The 22,582-nt window shown below is 32.5% G+C and overlaps 1 protein-coding gene across 1 annotated transcript in view; it reads left to right on the top strand.

The window, feature by feature from the left end:
* Positions 1-22,582, top strand: part of LOC127735462 (sulfotransferase 1B1-like) — a 47,463-nt gene that overhangs the window by 21,871 nt on the left and 3,010 nt on the right. Inside the window, exons 2-4 of the mRNA XM_052245625.1 lie at positions 15,844-15,998; positions 18,977-19,297; positions 21,825-21,928. Of these exons, the coding sequence (XP_052101585.1) occupies positions 15,844-15,998; positions 18,977-19,297; positions 21,825-21,928 (580 nt within the window). The remainder of the gene's footprint in view (positions 1-15,843; positions 15,999-18,976; positions 19,298-21,824; positions 21,929-22,582) is intronic.

Raw genomic sequence — 22,582 nt, 5'->3', positions numbered from 1 at the left:
ACCATTCTGTATATCTATCACCACTTTGTATAGATATCACCACTCTGTATATCTATCACCACTCTGTATATCTACCACCTTTCTGCATATCTATCTCCACTATGTATATCTATCACCACTCTGTATATCTATCACCACTCTCTATATCTACCACCACTCTTTATATCTACCACCACTCTGCATATCTATCACCAATTTATATATCTATCACCATTTTGTATATCTACCACCACTCTGTATATCTATCACCACTCTGTATATCTATCACCACTCTGTATATCTATCACCACTCAGTATATCTATCACCACTCTGTATATCTACCACCACTCTGTATATCTATTACTACTCTGTATATCTATTACCTCTCTGTATATCTATCACCACTCTGCATATCTATCACCAATCTGTATATATCTTCCATCACTCTGTATATCTACCACCACTCTGTATATCTATTTCCACAATATCTATCTCTCGTTTGTATATCTATCAATACTCTGTATATATTTCGCCACTCTGTTAATCTACCACTACTCTGTATATCTATCACCACTCTGTATATCTATCACCACTTTGTTTATATATCACCATTCTGTATATCTATCACCACTTTGGATATCTATCACCACACTGTATATCTATCACCACTCTGTATATCTACCACCACTTTGTATATCTATCACCACTCTGTATATCTACCATCCCTCTTTATTTCTACCACCACTCTGTATATCTACAACCACTCTGCATATCTCTCACCACGTTATATATTTATCACCACTCTGTATATCTATCACTACTCTGTACATCTATCACCCCTCTGTATATCTTCCACCACTCTGTATATCTACAACCACTCTGCATATCTATCACAATTTTATATATCTATCACAACTTTGTTTATCTATCACCACTCTGTATATCTACCACCACTCTGTATATCTATCACCACTCTATATATCTACCACTACTCTGCATATCTATCACCACTCTGTATATCTATCACTACTCTGTATATATATCTTCACTCTGTATATCTTTCAACACTCTGTATATCTGCCACCACTCTGCATATCTATCACCAATTTATATATCTATCACCATTTTGTATATCTATCACCACTCTGTATATCTACCACCACTCTGTATATCTACTTCCACTCTGTATATCTATCACCACTGTGTATATATATCCCCATCCTGTATATCTACCACCACCTTGTATATATATCACCACTCTGTATATCTATCACCTTTCTGTATATCTATCACCACTTCGTTTATATATCACCATTCTGTATATCTATCACCACTTTGTATAGATATCACCACTCTGTATATCTATCACCACTCTGTATATCTACCACCTTTCTGCATATCTATCTCCACTATGTATATCTATCACCAGTCTGTATACTGTGGATTCATTTTTATTCGTGGTATACCAATTTTCGTGGGTTTCGTGGGTCACAGCGAACCACGAATTTAAGAATTCAACGAAGAATAATCCAGAGAAATGTGTATGGAGTTGGATGTTTATTTCCGGTTACTAGTATGTTATGCTGTTCTAGTATAGTGTTGACTAGCGATAAACATTGTAACATAACACGTGTTTTTATTGAAAGATGATACAAGTATTTTGATTAAATCAATAATAAATATATCGAATATCAATGATAATTTACTTTTTTAAAATTGATTAAAACTCTTCTTGGAAAATAACTGCAAGTTGTTAATTACCGTGTCATAGGTTGGTTATTTGGTGATTAAAAATCAATAGGATTAAATACGGGGATATTGCCCGTAGGTAATATTGTTTATAACAGGAACATTCATTTTCACACCGTTTACTTATATGACTGTTTACTATATCGTGATTAGGGAAATGAGCTTTAAATCATAGAGTTTTGAATGCCTTATGAAATTCCGACAAGAATTTATAAATTGTAAAATAATACTAATAATTGGTTGTCTCTGTCCATTATTGTAATAGAAGTTTTCAATGAACACTTTAACCTAGAATGACCAAGCAAAGATTTTGACAATTCAAAACTTTTTCAATAAATTCTTTCTTTTTTGTTTGTTTTATTATTGATCAAACCTAGGAGGTTATATGATCTCTTAAATCAAAAAGAAATCCACGAATTACGTATCTGAATTTTTTTCTTTCTTTTGTTTTTGTAATCAGCGATCCACGAATTTACGTATACCACGAAACGTCTTTTTTTCTCTATCCACGAAAATTGATACCCACGAAAATAAATGAATCCACAGTATCTATCACCACTCTCTATATGTACCACCACTCTTTATATCTACCACCACTCTGCATATCTATCACCAATTTATATATATATCACCATTTTGTATATCTATCACCACTCTGTATATCTATTACCACTCTGTATATCTATCACCACTCCGCATATCTATCACCAATCTGTATATATCTTCCATCACTCTGTATATCTACCACCACTCTGTATATCTATTTCCACAATATCTATCTCTCGTTTGTATATCTACCACTACTCTGTATATCTATCACCACTCTGTATATCTATCACCACTTTCTATATCTATCACCACTCTGTATATCTACCATCCCTCTTTATATCTTCTACCACACTGTATATCTATCACCATTCTGTATATCTATCACCACTTCGTTTATATATCACCATTCTGTATATCTATCACCACTTTGTATATCTATCACCACACTGTATATCTATTATCACTCTGTATATCTACCACCACTCTGCATATCTATCACCAATTTATATATCTATCACCATTTTGTATATCTATCACCACTCTGTATATTTATCACCACTCTGTATATCTATCACCACTCTGCATATCTATCTCCACTCTGTATATCTATCACCACTGTGTATATATATCACAACTCTGTATATATATCCCCATCCTGTATATCTACCACCACTCTGTATATATATCACCACTCTGTATATTTATCACCTTTCTGTATATCTATCACCACTTCGTTTATATATCACCATTCTGTATATCTATCACCACTTTGTATAGATATTACCACTCTGTATATCTATCACCACTCTGTATATCTACCACCTTTCTGCATATCTATCTCCACTATGTATATCTATCACCACTCTGTATATCTATCACCACTCTGTATATCTACCACCACTCTTTATATCTACCACCACTCTGCATATCTATCACCAATTTATATATCTATCACCATTTTGTATATCTACCACCACTCTGTATATCTACCCCACTCTGTATATCTATCACCACTCTGTATATCTATCACCACTCAGTATGTCTATCACTACTCTGTATATCTATCACCACTCTGTATATCTATTACCACTCTGTATATCTATCACCACTCCGCATATCTATCACCAATCTGTATATATCTTCCATCACTCTGTATATCTACCACCACTCTGTATATCTATTTCCACAATATCTATCTCTCGTTTGTATATCTATCAATACTCTGTATATATTTCGCCACTCTGTTAATCTACCACTACTCTGTATATCAATCACCACTCTGTATATCTATCACCACTCTGTATATCTATCACCACTCTGTATATCTACCATCCCTCTTTATATCTACCACCACTCTGTATATCTTTCACCACTCTGCATATCTATCTCCACTCTGTATATCTATCACCACTGTGTATATATATCACAAATCTGTGTATCTATCCCCATCCTGTATATCTACCACCACCCTGTATATATATATATATCACCACTCTGTATATCTATCACCTTTCTGTATATCTATCACCACTTTGTATAGATATTACCACTCTGTATATCTACCACCTTTCTGCATATCTATCTCCAATATGTATATCTATCACCACTCTGTATATCTATCACCACTCTGTATGTATACCGCCACTCTTTATATCTATCAACACTCTGTATATCTACTACCACTCTGTATATCTATCACCGTTCTGTATATCTATCACCACTTCGTTTATATATCACCATTCTGTACATCTACCACCACTCTGCATATCTATCACCACTCTGTATGATCTATCAAAGTTTACCGACTTTGAACATGTTGAACTAGGTTATGAAATGCTAGTACTATCAGATCGTTCTTTTGTGTCCTATTTATTGGTATACTTTTTTTTGTCTGTATTGTGTTGATCTGGCCACCGTTTCACAAAGCCTTCTTAACATACGATCACCGTATCATTTTACGATCCGTTTACGTGTGATTCTACGTTCCCGTTACGTGTGTTTCACAAAGGCATCGTAAAGGACTACTAAGTTGATCGCAAGTTACGCACTGTGTATCATCGTAATTGTATCGTAAAACGGAACTCTAGCTGTAAACAGGAGGTGTGAATCGTAGTTTATTTACATCGGAATATGGCACGCTCTTCTTTCACAGATCGATGAATCGAGCATGCCGATGAGAGCGGACGTGAAAATGTTTGCAGGGAGAATCCTTCAACATCATTGAAATTGTTTTGCCAAATTGGTTTCATGGATAAATATTGTTATCCTTACATCTTATATTTTATGTTTTGGATTATATTTTTTTGTTGAGGAAAGTTTCTGCAGATATTTTCAGGTTTGTTTGAGACATGTGGTCAGATGGAATCCATAAGAAGTTTCCATGTGGGAAACTATCAGACCAATCTATTTGATGTCTGAGGGTTTTAGCTGTTGTTCCCCTAATGGATCGGTAGTTTCTTTCCGAGATGCTTTATTGTAGGATTTTCGGCTTTCCTCTACCAGGAATACAGCTGGGCATTTAGCGGTATCGGTTTGGAATCCAAGTATGTCCTTTCCGGTTTCTCGTTCGTTGCCTTGACATTTGTGCGGCATCCGGGGTGACCTTATCCTTTATTTTGTATATAATTGTTTCTTTATTTTGATTTTTTTATATTTGTGAGGACGAGCGAATCAGGTGAGTGGGTGTGTTCGTATGTTTTTCATTTGTAGACGAAACACAAGCCTTGTATCTTTGATGGGTTACTTCCTTTGATATTCAATAATACTTTTTTTCTTTGTATCGGAAATTTGAAATAATATATAGGAGAGTGACGAGACGTGTTTATATCTGATCAAAGAATTAAACGAATTTTTTAACAATTATTTGATAATGTCTAAAGTTATTATAGTACTGAAATTTTAGAGGAGATATGATTGATTGATTGCTGTTTTCTGAACGTACAGTGGCAAATATTTCATGCAGATTTATGAGCAAGAGAAGAATTTTCAAACAAGAAATAAGAAGTTGCATGCGTTGTCGTTGAAAAGAATTAAAAGAAAGTCCAATAAAAATAAACAAAACCAGTGTATATAATGTGCGAATCCTGAAATACCATTTTCACTGTATCCGTTATGAATTTCTAATGTAGAATGATAAATAAACAGACGACAAATTCATGATTTTTGAATAGAATAAGAAATAAGATATAATGTGTACTGTTTTTATAAATTCATGATATAGGTATGAGATGCGGATGGGTTTTCATCGCGCCTACAGCCATCCAGGTGTAAAATTGATACACAAATAGATAAATATTAAGAATAGTTCACGAACAGAGCGTGCAAGAGATTTAAAAGCAGCAGTTAAGTTTCATTTGCAGAAAAATGTACCTTTTAACATAATTATTAATGTTGTATAACTTAAAACAGGTTTTGTTATTCAGCTTGTTGATATTGAATTAAATTCCACTAGTATGCTGTTTTCATTATGCGATTCATGTTTACTGTCGAATAATGATACTAGACTTTAATTTTCACTGTAGGGGCGATTCATTTCTATTGTACATGCGATGCATTTTCACGGAAGGAAATTAATTAATTTTCATCATATAACGTCTTAATTCAGCCGACTCTCTAACAAAATTTATGAAGTCAGAAGGATTGATTATATGTGACCCGCCACGACATTTCCAGGCTTATGGAGGTAGAACATCATTGTGAGAAAAACGCTGTTAACTATATGTGACTAGCCACTTCCAGGCTTATGAGGGTACATTGTCTAAACTTTGCTTTTTGTATATTTATCTAGAACATTCTGAAGCAAAAAAAACTCTGTCATGTTATTATGAACTATTTTTTGTAATAACAATGAAACGAGTCATTTCGAATACCGACATGATAATGAGACTGTTCGATGAAGAATTTTTCATTATCGAAGACACTAATTTATAAAATACAAAATTATTGTATTCTATTAGCGCTAAGTAATCTTCAACAGCGTATTTGAATAAAAATTTCAAACGAATTAAATTTACAACATTACAAACAGTTCTTGGCTCTATTTTAGAAAATGTAATTTAAACTTGTTAAAATGAAGTTAGTATAAAATTTGTCAAAGAAAGCTTTTAAAATTCCTTTTTTCAATTTGTCTTTTAACTTAGATTTATGATGCATGTCTCTATACATAGTATGCGACGCGTAGCAGTTTATAAGTAGTTGTTCTCATATATGCATTTGATACAGTGCATTTATTATGGATATATTTTAGACTCCATTTATGAAAATCTATAGATCAGAAAATTTTGATTTTTTGTATCAATTTAAAATGTAGATTCAAATATTTATATGTCGTTGATACAGACAAAAAGATCTTATCATGTCAAAATCATGATACAACAGGAAATTTTCATATGCACGGTCTGAACACAAGAATTTACAGAATAAGCATATTTCTTACTGAATAGAGAAAAATGGCCAAAAGAATTACAGAATACAGAAATGTAAAACCCACCCACCACCCTTCCCCCCCCCCCCCTAATCCAGACCCTCATATATCATTGTGACGGATAGTTTTGTTTGTTCTATTTAACTGTTTTTATTTTCGAAAAGAATATTTGTACAAGGTGTTGTTAATAAATGTAACGGACAATATATACCATGCCCTCTCAGCCGACGTCGTAATTTCATTTTTAATGAAAGAAAGTATTTAAAAGCTTCTCTCCCTGTGCAATATGATTTATTAAACTCATTAGGCTGAGCATTTTTTATGACTACTTGCATAATTGTTTAATCGTATTAAATTCTGTATCAAATTTATATTAATAATAAAAGTTTCAGATCTTTAATATTGAAAACGGGTTAAAATTATTTACTTGCATTAATATTGATATAAAAACATCCAGTGCGTTTTTTTTTTGTGTTTTTTTTGTAGATCTAAGAAAAAAGCAACTCTGTTACACTAAAACAATTGACTAATTAAAATTGTCACATGGTGTCTTCTTATGTCGTGATCTGTAATTTATATATTCGCCATCCGTAATTATTGTCTAAAATGTTTATTTGGCATGCCATACTCGATAGAAGTGCGGACGTGAAAGAAAGCACTCTTCACAAAAACATGAACGGAGATTATATTTCGATGATTTCGTCATTTATAGCCCCCCCCCCCCCCCATTTATAAAATATAATACGCGAATCTGAAGATCTGTATTAAAATTGTATGTTGACACCGATGTCGATCTGTTGGATGTAGAATTTATTTTCAAAAAAGGTGTTTGTTAGGATATACCATTCCACGGAGATTACATGCTTGACAAATTTCTGCAGTTTTCAACTTTATTTAGTTTTCAAGATTGATATGATTTGGAATAAATGACGATTTAACAAAATTATTTATGGTAATTTTATAAACAAAATTATTTATGGTAACTTTATAATCAAATTTAACTCATATCACACTCTATGTTGTGCTAAATATTTATTCTTGCTTGGTCTTCTATCCGTTAACGGGAATTACAGGTTTACGAAGAAAACATTATGACGGCCGGTACGATCACTATCGTTGTGCAATATGTAGATAATAAAGAAATATAAAAATCTCAGATATAGGTATAACAAGCTACGGGTATATAACTCGAAGTCGTTAGTTTTGCTTTGTTACGGTGGGACAAATCAGCGTCATAAAATGGGAGCTTTACCGGAGAACCAGTGAGTAGCGCAAAGTTAACAAAACCTGCGTTTCAGGAGTAAGTGCATGGGACCTATTTGTATCATGTTTTATATCTGGTTCTATTGCCAATGTTATTTAATTGATACTGTGTCTATCCAGTCTGTATCTGGATATAATATCCATTTCATTTTCAAAATGATCAAACGAAGAAAGTGTGGTTCTAATATTGAAGATTCTTCTTCGTCTTCTAACATTTGCGGCATCTTGATCGAGAATAAAGCCATCTTAGATATGGTTTAATTCATATTCGCGGACAAACTACGATCGAGATACGACTGGGTATAGCTGTAGTAAGTTACGCCAGGATTTACGTATTATTTACTCTCATCTTAACTTACGACGGCTTTGTGAAACGGCTGTAAAACCTACGATTTATTTACGATGAACGTACGATGACACGTAGACTTACGAAGGCTTTGTGAAACGGTACCCTGGACCTTTTTCGACAAACGGTGTTGTCCATGTACCATTTTGTAGATCGTACTTCTCGGGCATATGTTTTATAGCGACACGCAACTAGAACTTTGGCTATTTTTCAGTTTAAGTTGTCGTCAGCTAGCAATTTATCTATTCTTTTTTCGGGCTGATTACAGATGTTGTTCAATAGTCCAAGTACTCGGATATGTAGTTGGGCTTCTACTGGTAGTATTCCGTTTAGGATGTTGATAGTAACATCTGCTACATAAGTTGGTAATGAGAGTATAAGCTTATTAGTAGCTTTTTCTGGAAGTTTTCGATTAATTCTGGTGAACTTGTTTTTGGTAGTTTTAGCTCTTATCCATAGAGAAGTACTGGAGATACGTAACACGAATGACCGAATGACACTTGGAATGACCGTATGACACATGAAATTTTAATCTTAGTTTAAACAGTATTTATTAATGAAAAATTTTACAAGAATAAAGTATTAAAATATTACATGAAGTTTTAATCTAAGCACATATATGTGAATTTTAAACATTGATTTATAAATAATAGTACATTAAAAGTGTATGTTATAACTAAAACATGATTTATTTAAGCAGGCAAGTTCATAAAATAATAATATAATTTCGTGGATACATCTGTTCCTGATTGCATATATACGATCGCTCAATGTGTTCAAGTTGGACTACCAAAGTGGGGCCCTCATTTGTAAAATATATTATAACTCACTGACACTCCATGAATTGAAATGTATTTCATTTAACAGTCAACAAAAATTATTTTAAGTAATAATTTTGCGGTACGTTTTAAAACCACTCAGGGCCTCCTGAGTGCACTCAGGACATGTAATAGATATTTTAGTGGGCGTTGAGGGTATGCGTCCGATAAATTATTTATTTTTTTATCTTAATATTTTTGTTTGAATAAAATTAATTGAATATTTCAGAAGTTATTGAAGTGTTTATTAACACGCGCCGTTATTTGGAATATGTCATGCATGACCGATGATCATATTCGATACCAATTATCATGTTGATTAGGTCTATACAAATACTTAATTAGGTCGTCTGACCTTTAGTAATTAGTGACGGTAATCAACACATACTAGTTAACCAAGCAAGAAAGGTTTTCTTAGAACAAAAATAAAGATAAAAGTTGCAAAAAATGTTAAATAAACGTTTCGTTTTGTTTGTAATAATATTAAAGCCATTTGAGAATTTTAAGAAATCCATTCAGTTTATTTAATTTGAAAACGTTAACAAATATAGATCTAATTCATTGCAAAGTGTGGCGTCCTTCAGGGATCAAAACCCCGTTTTAACAGCGTTTGTTTAAAGGTTAATTATGCATTGGCCACGTGTCGTTAAAAAACAAACTGATTAACAATATAATAGAGTTGTAAGGTAATAAATATTTCAGGTATTGGGCATTTGTCATTATCATGATTAGATTATCTAATTGACAACAAACACTTTATACAACTTACCAAGTAAGTACTAAAATGTAACACTTTGCAATAAATGGATGATAAATTCCTGCACCATATTTTACTCTTTTAATAGGGAAAATTAAGGAAAGAAAAACGGCGCGTGATATTTTTTTTTTTTAAAGATTATAACTTTCTAAAAGAAAACTCATTAGAACTTCGAAATGGTGTATTTCAACATTTTAGTTATTTGTCCTAGTTAATTGTGCGGATGCCAGATTTATGTAACATATTTCACTATCTTCATAAAGACAAATACGGATATAACATTCAAAGTCTCTTAAAAAAAAACTCTCAAGACAAACTTCTAAATTCTAGATCCCTCTGATCTTCATTATTATCGATACACTTGTCATACATGTACATCCTGAATAAATCAATTGTTATTTTTATCAAATTTGGAAATTTAAAACTTCTAAAACGTTTCCCGTAAGAGCGTAATCTTTCATTCTTCTCTATCTGTATAGATGCACCATTGTATCTATATATCTTATCCCTTTTGACCATGAAATTTTCCTCCAATGTGTCGTGGCTTTCTATTGTCTACTTTTTTTTCAGTTAATCGATTTCTCAAAATTCTCAGATAATCCCGGATTATCTCAGAATTTTCAGATAATCCCGGATTTTCTCCAGTTAATTATTTATCTAATTTTGTGAGGAATATAATGAATTATCTCAAATATGCATTAAGCTGAGAAAATCCCGGTTTATCTTAAAATTCTGAGATAAATCGGGATTATCTGAAAAAAATCGAGATAATCCCGGTTTATCTGAGCTTAATGTAAGATAGTGAGATAATGCTAGTTTATCTGAGATAATCCTAGTTTATCTGAGATAATCTAGGATTATCTATAAAAGTGGTTCAGGCGTGCCATATGTATACCTGTAATCTTTAAAAAAATTTACCAAAATCATCGAAAGATGTTCACATATTCTTTGAAAGTTCATCCGAATAAACTTTTCAGGTAAACCAGACATATTATAAAGAATATAGTATACGTTTCTGGGGGCGTATTAGATTTGTGCGCATTTGGGTATTCATTTCTGTTTACGTTTGCGCGCAGCCTTTGCTTACATTTGCGAATTTTCGGAGTAAATAGCATTCTGTTTCATTATTTCACCAAATGGCAATTTAATGAATAATTTAATTCAGTTTGTAAAATTGCACCAAGACACACACATGGAGTTTCGTTTGTAAGTAACAAATCGGGGTGAGGGGGGGTTGGTGGCTAATGGATGATTTGTGTACGATGATTTACGTTTGCGCGCAGCCTTTGCTCACTTTTATGAATTTTCGGAGTAAATAGCATACTGTTTCATTATTTCACCAAATGGCAATTTAATGAATAATTTAATTCAGTTTGTAAAATTGCACCAAGACACACACATGGAGTTTCGTTTGTAAGTAACAAATCGGGGTGAGGGGGGTTTGTTGGCTATTGGATGATTTGTGTACGATGGATTTACTTTCCGTATAGACAGAACACTTAAGTCAGGGGATATTTCATAGAGTTTCATCGTAAATAATTGCAAATGTATTTCAGCGGTTTCCCATCCCCCCCCCAAGTCTTTGGGCATCCAGCAGAATCCAAGCGTACTACGTATATTTATGAACATGTTACGACGTGTGAAATTAGTACTTTTAATCTTTAGATTTACTATTTTTGTGCATTTTTATCTGTATATTGTTCCAGGACTAAGCGCGTGTGCGTAATAAAACGGACTTATCCTGCTCGAAAATAATAGTTAAATAAGTATAATCTACCTTATTTACCGGAGTTTACCTCTAAAAGAATGCGAGCAAATGTAATCAAAAGCTGTGCGCAAACGTAATGATTTTTGCGCGCAAATGTAGTGGTAATGCGCGAAAGTGTGATGCACCGGTTTCTCGGTAAACGATAGAAAAAACGAATCTTTTATGAATGGAACAATTAAAATTTGACCGAAATTCTTCGATTAGCTTCTTTATTAGTGGATAAAGATTGTAAACTTTATTCCTCTTGTGATTATTTTTTTGCATGGATAGACCGAGAAACTATACCATCATAGTTTATCTAAGATTGTTTCAATTTGTGAAGACCGAAATTTTTTTTTAAACCACCTGCTGTACCTGTTGAATTTTAGAGTCGTGGTTGTTATAAGGAATTTACTCCCATCAACACTCTTGGAGTGTTGTCGTTTTCATCTGACACAAGCATGATGGGGAAAAGTTGATGCTTTTAGCTGTATATAAATGTATTCATAATGTTTTGTGTTTGGTTTTTTTTTAATATTAAATGATTTTTTATGTTATGTTGAGAAAGTGCAAATCTCCTATTGAAAAAGCGCAAATGACCTTTTTCAAAAAGTGCAAATGTCCTAAACATTTAAGCGAAAATGTCCATTAAAAAAGTGTAAATGTCCTGTCAAAAAGCGCAAACGTCCTGCGCCGGACCAGATTTAATAATCAGAAAACAATAGTTCTTTTACCAATTGATATACCTGCAACTAGTTCAAGCGTGTAATTATTTTAATAAGAATGGACATTAATGCTTTCATTTTTTTCTCCTTCAAAGTTATTAAAATAATTAAAAACGTGTCTAGGTAAGTAGATCTCCAAGATAAAAGGACCTTCAGGAGCGTAAATTTTTGAAAAGTAAAAGTTTATATGTATCTGTAGTGCTAAATGCATCCGCCCTGGAAATATATGCATGATTGTGTACGTTTTGTTTTTGTTTTTTGTTTTTTTGTGTAAGGAATGTTACCTTCAGTTATAAGGAGTATCGTTCATGCGTTCATCGTATAACACTATTGGCTATTTTATTGTTTATTTCGTGGCTGCGCTGACATAAACTAAAAAGGTACCAAGATAACGTTATTTATACTCGATTGTTTGATCAGTCTGTTCACAATAGCTACACGTCATTGTACCAACTTAGTGGGGAAATTACCAATCAACGTACCTCGCGATCGATTGTGCATGATGCCCAGCTTGAACTTTAATTAAGCCGATTAGGTTTTATTCTCAATCTTAAATTTGTATAAGAAATCAAAACTTATGAAGGACGGAAAATATGACTGATATTGCTATAAGGCACCTAGTCGGTGTGGTATTATAAGATAACAGATCCAACGGCATTGAACGATTATAGCCCTATTCACCAACAAAAGAGAACCGGAATGAGTCATGCAAATCCAATATTTGCTATACCAATTAAAATTATAAATTACCATATAATTGAATAATGAGTTGAAAGTTTTCGTAACATCATATCTTTCACGATCCTTTTCACGATCTTCATCAAGCGATACACGATCTTTCATGATCCAAAAAATCATTTTGTTTGTGAATATTTCCATTTTTTGCAAAATTTCTGATTATGCTAACACAAAATAACTGTAAGAACCATTTGAATCATTAAAATGGATTGACATTTTTCAAAGAAAAGTTGTTTAGTCATTCGAATTATGATAAATCTTGTTTGTTTACATATTTAATGTCATTGAAATGTCGAGGATCAATCTATCTTTTATAGATTTGTAAGAACGGTTTACTTTTAAACCTTGATTTTTCTCAGATACTGATCATTATGTTGAACCATTTTGACAGACAGTTTTAATTTTTGGTAAATTTGTCCGTATAATTCATTATATTGGATTAGTAATTGACCTTACATATGTCTTCTCGATGACATTGAATTCACGAACCAATACCAGAGCTTTCACCATCCAATCGTAATACTTGACAACCATTAGGTATTCTTTCACGACCTTTTTTCTCGATATACCGAATGACAGCCGTGTTCTGGAGGAATGAAAAAACGTGCACTGCAAAATCCTGTTAAGCTTTTTAATTTTCTAAAACATAAAATATACTTGATGTCTTAAAATTTTTCCAGATACACAGGATTGTCAGTACTTAGAGAAAATTTTGTGGTGAAAATGCAGTTATTTTAGCCAAAGGGTCCACATAAACCTTAATATATCTATTTCGAACTAATGTAACTTAATTTACTAAACTCAGGCATGCACAAACAACCGGCATACAAAGTATACATACAATCAAAATATATCTACAAAAGAGGAAAACATACATATTAATATGGTTGTATAGTTATATACCCACATTAACAGGTTGGTAAAAATAATTACGAACTGCTACTACATTAACTGATAGACAAACTTCGAATAACTTCAAATTCTTCAATGAACATTTAAGTAATACTTAATCATGTTTTCACGAATCTCATGTGCTGCATATACCCTTAAAAGCCACATTGCGAGTACATGCCATCCAATCATAACTGAAATAAACTCAAAACATGAGCTTATTATAAACACAAGCATGTGTTAACAATCACTTGTCCGTTACTAAATCATGTAGCCAATAATTTTAGTACTAGTAAATATATTTCGTGTACGTGTATTGTTAAAGGAGCATTAGCTACGAGAAAAAAAAAACAAATTAGAATATGAGTTTGTTTGTTTTAATCATTAATAAAAGTGAAATAATGAAATAATAATTTTGTCAAAATAAGCAAGGGACCATCGATAATGAAATCTACATTTGCAAGTGAATAATTCGAACACGTTGAATCCGTATTCATGAGACCATCAATTTAACCCATAAGATTGGTTGGGCATGCATTAGTCGTGTTAAGCCATTAAAAGGAAAAAAATGTCAACATTGAAAGTGAAACAAATGTGAACCATATCGTTGACTGATTCTATCAACAAAATATCATTCTTATACAGGTAAAAACTTCAATTTAACTCTGTAACTTATTTTTTAATCTATAACATGAATTAAAACAGACATAAAAAAAGAAATCCATTTGCACGAGGTCGCTATCTACTTATATTTATGTTTTTATCGGGTTATGTAACCGTCAGCAGTCTTCGGAGGTCATTTCGATAGTTTATTAGATGGCGTCTAGACTAAAATACACACGAAAATCTGATACATTTTTTCGAGTACATGCATTGTAAACTGTTATTTCATACTTATTGTAATTTGGATATACGGATTTGTATGTGATAAATCAAATATTAGAATTTGAGTCAAATCGGTGAGCATGAATTTGACAGATAATGCCCCTTTAAAGATTTTCAGTTCGCTGTTTCGATTCACAATGTTTCGAAGACAATTGAAAATCAATCAAAAACAAAAAATGAACCAAAGGAACCAAAGGTTTATAATTACGAAGTTGAAATCCTTTGTATACTCAATCACAATTTGGTGAACAGAAGTAGAATGCAAAAACATGTTCAAGTTGTCGTTGTCACGAATCCTTCCTCCTTTCCTTGGTTGTTACATCACCGAATGTATCTTATCACCGAGATTGTGTTTGCAACTGTTTACCCTTCTGCTAGCACCTGACGTCACATCCTGATTTTGATGAAATTCGTGTTGCTTTAGTCTTTAGCTTTTGTAAAATGTTTGATATATCGTTGTTCTTAGTCGTTGTGTTGTCATTATACGATTTGTGTTTTTTGAGTGACAATACAACCTTCTTGATTGTCAATGTGGACAAAATTTAGCTCACGGTTAGGCTAAATGATTTTCTCGTCAACTATTCATTTGGCGTATATACAGAGGAACCAGGGTCAGTTTATTATATAAAACGACGAAAATACTTGAAAAAGGGTCCATTGCGTTTGATAGACATTAACATGAAATTTTCTCAAAAAAGCTTTGATTTGTTGATTTCTTTTTTGAAATGATAGGTATAAACTTCTTTACATGTGCTGCTTAACGCACTAATTGATTCCTTGAGTTAACTATGATTCTAGCTGTTAATTTGTTGACTTCTCTGGATGATGATGATGATGATGATGATGATGATGATGATGATGATGATGATGATGATGATGATCAAAATTTAAATATTCGCATTTCCAATTGAGTCAAGTTTTCATACTATTACATGCTCTGAAGATACTGTACTTTAACCACTTTCTTTGCAGAAAGCCTATTGCAGTTTATCCATTTCACCGATATGGAAAAATAACAATACTATCTACACCTGCAATACAGCAAGACGCTGCAAAAGTAATTCAGTCAACAAAAAACTTAAATTCAAGAGAAACAGATGTAATACTGTGTTCATCCATGAAATCAGGTTTGGGAAATTAATAAGTGTTTAAATAAAGATAACAAACATTTATAAATAACTTAATTTATAAGATAATAATAACTAAATTTGTATTCTTTTCAAACGGGATGTATAAAGACACACCCACGTTCATTTTGATCTATAAAGAGGTTAACTCCTAACTATCCTACTGCCTGTCGGTACATTTATTTTTGGCATTGCACAAGTCATGTCTCCTTTGACTGTCCATGACGTTAAATTCTAAATCCCTGGGATGTGTATTAGTTGATTTTAGTCTCTGATGCATGATTTTTTATTATTAATTGTTTTTTGGCTTTTAACTAGCTGTCAGTAACTGCGAGTACTCTCAAATCGTACTTTCTTGTTAATTTGATCTGTTATACTAATTGTTATACTTTTTTGTTATTTAATGTTTACTTATTCAGGGTTATATCTGGTCTATATACCAGCTTTGATAATTGTTTGGTATTACTATAAATTTTCACTTCTTCGTACTATGAACATCAAAATTATTTATTTTGTATAAATATTTTTTCTTTCTCCATTTGAACTGTACACGTATACCTAACAACTAAATTATTTTCATTTACCTGTGTTTAAAGTAATTGCAAATGGCTGATGTTTTTGTTCAAACATATTGTTTTTCTTAAATTGTTTAACATTTCACAGCGATATAACATGTTACTTTAATTATTCTTCACTTAGTTTATTTATTTTGTAATTACATTGTATCATAGATCAAATTTATTTGTTCATTGTATGTTCACTGGTGTTAATATGTCTTTTGATTGAGTTAAGCCATTTCAATTGATATTTTATAGTGTGTCTTTCTATGTTGTGATATTACACTATTGTTTCAGATAAGGGTGAAGGTTTGGTACCATTAAAACGTTTAAACCCGCTGCAATTGTTTTCACCTGTCCTAAGTCAGGAATCTGATGTTCAGTAGTTGTCGTTTGTTGATGTGGTTCATAAGTGTTTCTCGTTTCTCGTTTTTTATATAGATTAGACCGTTGGTTTTCCCGTTTGAATGGTTTTACACTAGTAATTTTTGGGGCCCTTTATAGCTTGCTGTTCGGTGTGAGCCAAGGCTCCGTGTTGAAGACCGTACTTTGACCTGTAATGGTTTACTTTTATAAATTTTGACTTGGATGGAGAGTTGTCTCATTGGCACTCATACCACATCTTCTTATATCTATGTAAGAATAAGTGTTTAAGTAAAGATAACAAACATGTAAAATTCTTTGAATCATTGACATGATTATGATGAGGAGGAGGAGACTGGGATGGATGGATGGATGGATTGCCAATTAGACAACTATCAACCAGAGTTCAAATGAAACGGATGTTAGCAGTTATAGGCAACCGTACTGCCTTTAATGATGAGAAAAACCCATACCGTACAGTCGCCGATAAATAACCCTTACATGGAAAATGTGAAAAAGTTTAAATGAGAAAGACAACGGCCTAATTTATAACATTTTTTTTTTATAAAAAAAACAAATATGACAGACATGATTCAATGACAAACACTGAAATAATTGCCCCTGACTTGGGACAGGCTGATATTAAATGTTGTGGAGTTAATATAAAAATAAGAAGTGGTATGATTGTCAATGATACAACTCTCTAAAGAGACCAAATAACACAGAAGTTAACAACTACTGGTCACCGTACGGCCTTCAACAAGAGCAAAACCCATACCGCATAGTCAGTTATAAAGTGCCCGAAATGACAATTGTAAAATAATTCAAACGAGAAAGACTAACGTCATAATTTATGTACAAAATGAACGAAACAAATATGTTACACAGCAACAAACGACAAACACTGAATGACAGGCTTCTGACTTGGGATAGGCTCATGCAGAATGTGGCGGGGTTAAATTCATTTGAAGGCACCAACCCACCACTAACCTGGAACAGTGGTGTAACAGTGCAACATTAGAACAAACTATAAAGATCAGCTGAAAAAGGCTTAACAAATCATATGGGTACAAATAGAAATACATCTAAAAAAAACATTGACGTGGCAGAGTACTTTTACACCCCTACATCAAAAATACACTAAGTATATATCTGAGAGTACTCGAAGTTACTGACAGTAAGTTTAAAGCCAATAACAACTAATAAAACATCATGCATCTAAGATTAAAATATCGATAAGTACACATCCAACATCCATCTTCAGTGTAAAGACGTCAAAAACAGTCAGAGAAAATCATGACCTTGTACAATGCCAATATACAGGTATCTACATATTGAAGAGTAATAAATGTTCATATGTATATGTATTTAGTTTGATTTTAATTTACTGATAACAAAATCAATATTATACTCGGGCTCTGTAAACAACATCTCCGTAAAAATGAATGCGCTATCCTGTTTGAAATAAGTTTTCTACAGGTACAACTAAACTTCAAAACCAAACCTTTATATCTATGGAAGAATTAAGAAATTTGTGGAAACGAAATCTTTGACTTAATATTTTACCAGTAATACATAGATTATGTTCTTTGGAATCCAAAACATCACATTAGACACGGGCATATCGAACGAGTTGTGATATATTAGCACCGTAAGATGGTGCCAAAGAAACATCACCGTCCAAAAAACGGAAAACTAACAATAAGAAACGAAAAATCGTCCATTTTATCGTAAATTTTAGTGAAGAGTTTCCCGTGTAAAATTGTAATAGCTCAATCTAGGAAAGGACAGTTATTACTGTTTACATTTGATTTATTTAAAGTAAGTTCCTTTGGGTAAATTTCGGCAGTATGTTTATAAAATTCTTGATTATTTAACGAAAAAATATCATAGAGATAACGGTAAGTGTTGTTGAAATTATCAATTAAATGGAATTTAGACGGTTCTTTACTGAGTTTGGGCATACACTGAGTTCGGTATTTTTGTGATTTTACTTCTTTTGTACAGTAAGAAGGAGTGATGAATTCTTAACATAAATTTTTCCTGGTTTCGCTTTAGGTACACACTGGACTCACGAAATTATTTCAATGCTTTTACACCAAACAACTGAGTATAATACGTTTGGTGTATTGGCCAAGTTTAACTTCGAATCCCAAACGGATTGGGAAGGATTAGAAGAAGAGGATAATCCAAGACTTTTTCATACTCATTTACCGCTTAGTTATCTTCCAAAGAAGCATATTGAAAATAGAAACAAGATCATATATTTGAACAGAAATCCCAAAGATAGGGCTGTGTCACTGTATTTCTTTCTTCAAGGAAAGCAAGGAGTTCCTGTTTGGACATGGAGTGAATTTTTCGAAAATTTTATACTCAAGGGTATGTTTATCATTATATATTATCGTTATGCTCATTTCGGATGTATTAGATAGTTTTCACCTATGTTCAAAAAAGGAAAATCTTTCTTTTTTTCAATTTTTATTTATATATTTTTTATTGTTAGACTGTTATCTCAAAACAACGACCGTTTTTACTAATGATAATGCATACAGTCAATAAAGATGAAAGGTTGTTAGGGTTAAATGGCAATGAGACGGCTACCCAAAAACAAATACTATTATATAAACGTAACCATATAACCTCTTTGATGCGCACATGTCAATAATTTAAGTGACAAATGTTGTTCGGCAAAAAAATATGGTAAGAAGACGGAGATTACCAAGACAGGGTCATTTTTCTTTTTATATTTTATCAAGAAGACTAAACTTTCAAAAAGTCCTTGATTCGCATCTAAATCTTTACACGTTATGAGTGAGCATCTTAAAGATAAATGAACTGACTACCATGAATCAATTTTATCTAAACTTAAACTTTCTTGGACGTAAACCATCCATGTCATTTGATATAAGATGGTTTACAGATACTCAGTCTTATGTTCAAGTATAAAATATACATCTGAAAAAATGATAATATTACTAATACAATTGTTTAGTCACATTCAGTATGAGAGAGGTGAACGATAACAAAGGGATAGTCAAACTCAAGAAACGAAAACAAACTGACAATGACATGGCAAAAAATGAAAAAAAGTTAAAACACAAACCACAACAAAGAAAACTAAAATAAAAAAAACACGAATCCCACCAAAAACCGTGGGAGGTCTCAGGTGTTCCACCATCTCTGGTTACAAAAAAAAAAGGATTTATGTTCGATATGGGCAGAGTTTTATGAGACAAAAATATGTTGCAAGATTTCTTTTCGAAAGTGCAGAGAGCCTGAGAATCTCGATACACGAGGAATTAATGTTGTATTCAACTTCCCGATTTCGACCGCAAGTTACTGCGTATGTATACACCCACACAACCAAATGGATGTCTCATTTCAGGATAAGTCAATGCATATCAATACTTCTATACCCAGTTATAATTTTAATAGTTTCAAGTCGTTAAAAACGAAAAACATGTCGGATTCACATAAGCGAAGATGTGAGACATATTAGGTAATTGCAATAACACAAATAAACCAAATGTAATTTGATAGTCGCCGTAGGCTCATCTTGGGATTATAAGTGCACGCACCTGTACGTATGTCAATACAAAAATAAAGAAAATGGTGGTTGCATAGAAAAGTTAACATTGGCAACGCAATGCGAACTAATATGAAATAAAAATATTAGCTAGATTTAGTAATTTTTCTCTTTAATTTATTACCCTACCAACCTGAGAAGTCATTAAAGTTGTAACTTATTATTTACAAATTACGATTATCATGTGTGTACCCCCTTTTTGTTTTTCTTTTTTTCTTTTGTATGTTTAACCTGTAAAGGGTTGGGTGTGGGGTGTGTGTGTTTGTGTATGTGTGTTTAGGGATGGCAATTGTAGTAACATCGCGTACTTAGAACAAATTCAATATATCTTAGCAAACACCATAGACATTGCCACTCAAGAATTGTAAGTTAAAAATGGACAGATCTGAAAACTTTGCATCTTTAGCAAAATCCTGTTTTCAAATACCTCAGTTGTAAGAAAATTATCTAGATTTGAGGAATATCTTCTTGTCTCTCTTGTAACTTAATTTCAAATTTCATGCAATTCCTTATGAAAAACGTTGTATGTTAGTAAATATATTCAACGCTCAGAAATATGTTCTACTGAATAATATATAGAAATAAGAAGATGTGGTATGAGTCCTAATGAGACAACACTCCATTAAAGTCACAATGTGTAAAAATTTTACAATTATAGTTCAAAGTACGGCCTTCTCCACGGACCTTGGCTCACACCGAACATCAAGCTATAAAGGGCATAAAAGACTAGTGTAAAACGATTCAAACAGGAAAACAAACGGTCTTATCTATATAAAAAAACGGAAAAAGAGAAACACTTATGAACCACATCAACAAACGACAACCAATGAACAAGAGGTTCCTGACTTTTTTACAAAGTAGATAAATTTGTTGTTCATAGTACGAGTACAGAAGTGAATATTTGTTTTATTAATATTGGTACAAAATTTTGAAGGAGAAAAAAACACAAGTTCAGTTGTATAGTGTATGATGTGTTCTCTCCATCATAACAATGTTTCTACGTTTTACCGCTTTTCTACTATTGAATCTGCACGTACAACATTTGCAATGAATTATAGACATTTTAAATATACTTCTGTTTTTATGTGTAATTACTCTAAATATCGATTTGATAAAAATAGGTTTCAAGAATAAACTTCTAGACCGATAGTAAATTATCGCGAGAAAGACTTCAAGATTTGCCCAAAAACAGATTCCATTCATATTTTATATATATACACAAACTACTATATTTTTGGAAAAAATGGTCAACCAATGTTTTTTGGTGAAACTCGTAGATACTGCTCCTTTAAATATAACATATTTTATAATTTGTTGTAGATGATTTGTACGGCGGGTGGTTTAACTTTACACAAGAATTTGAGAAAGCAGTAGAGAACAAGACAGCCAATGTTCTATCCGTCACGTATGAGGACTTAAAATTGGTAAGAGTCTTTTGTGTTTTTGTCAGATGATATTTGGTGAAAATCACTCTTATTCAAACCAAATTTTTAAATATAACATCATCAATATCGCTCATTATCTATATTGTTTGCTTAGCTTGATCACGTGTTCTAAACGTCATTTCTATTGGATCCATTAGCTTTAAAGACGATATCATATTACCTAGTTGTTTGTCTGAGTATCATGATATAGGTTGAAGTAAAGGACACCATGGATATCATATGTCCTTATTCGTACCTTGACCTAATCTACACATCGATATTGATATTGAGGATCGAACGACATTATAATACGACAAATGATACGTTCTAATTTTGCTATATGCTTTTTAACTTTGTATCGTTTTGAAGCAATACTCCAGCAACACATGCATTTTGAGTGTTCCCAGTTGATACAATAACCAAAAACTTGCATTTTCTATTACGACTTTCTTAAAGGAGGTTTGCTGTTTACATGAAGGGAAAAGAATCACGGGTTTCGTAGTGTTATAGTCGAAAATATGTCTTGGAATGTTGACCGTTACAGAATACCTGTGACAAAAATGACCATATATGTTTCATATATAAGATTATTCGTTTTTCCTTAAATGAAAGAAGCTCTCGTAAAATAGAGTCAATGGTTAACATTGTTTATAT

Source organism: Mytilus californianus, unplaced genomic scaffold, assembly GCF_021869535.1.
Source record: "Mytilus californianus isolate M0D057914Y unplaced genomic scaffold, xbMytCali1.0.p SCAF_3, whole genome shotgun sequence".
Taxonomy (NCBI): Eukaryota; Metazoa; Mollusca; class Bivalvia; order Mytilida; family Mytilidae; genus Mytilus; species Mytilus californianus.
The sequence above is the reverse complement of the archived record's forward strand: the minus strand, read 5'-3'. Positions and strand labels throughout refer to the sequence as shown.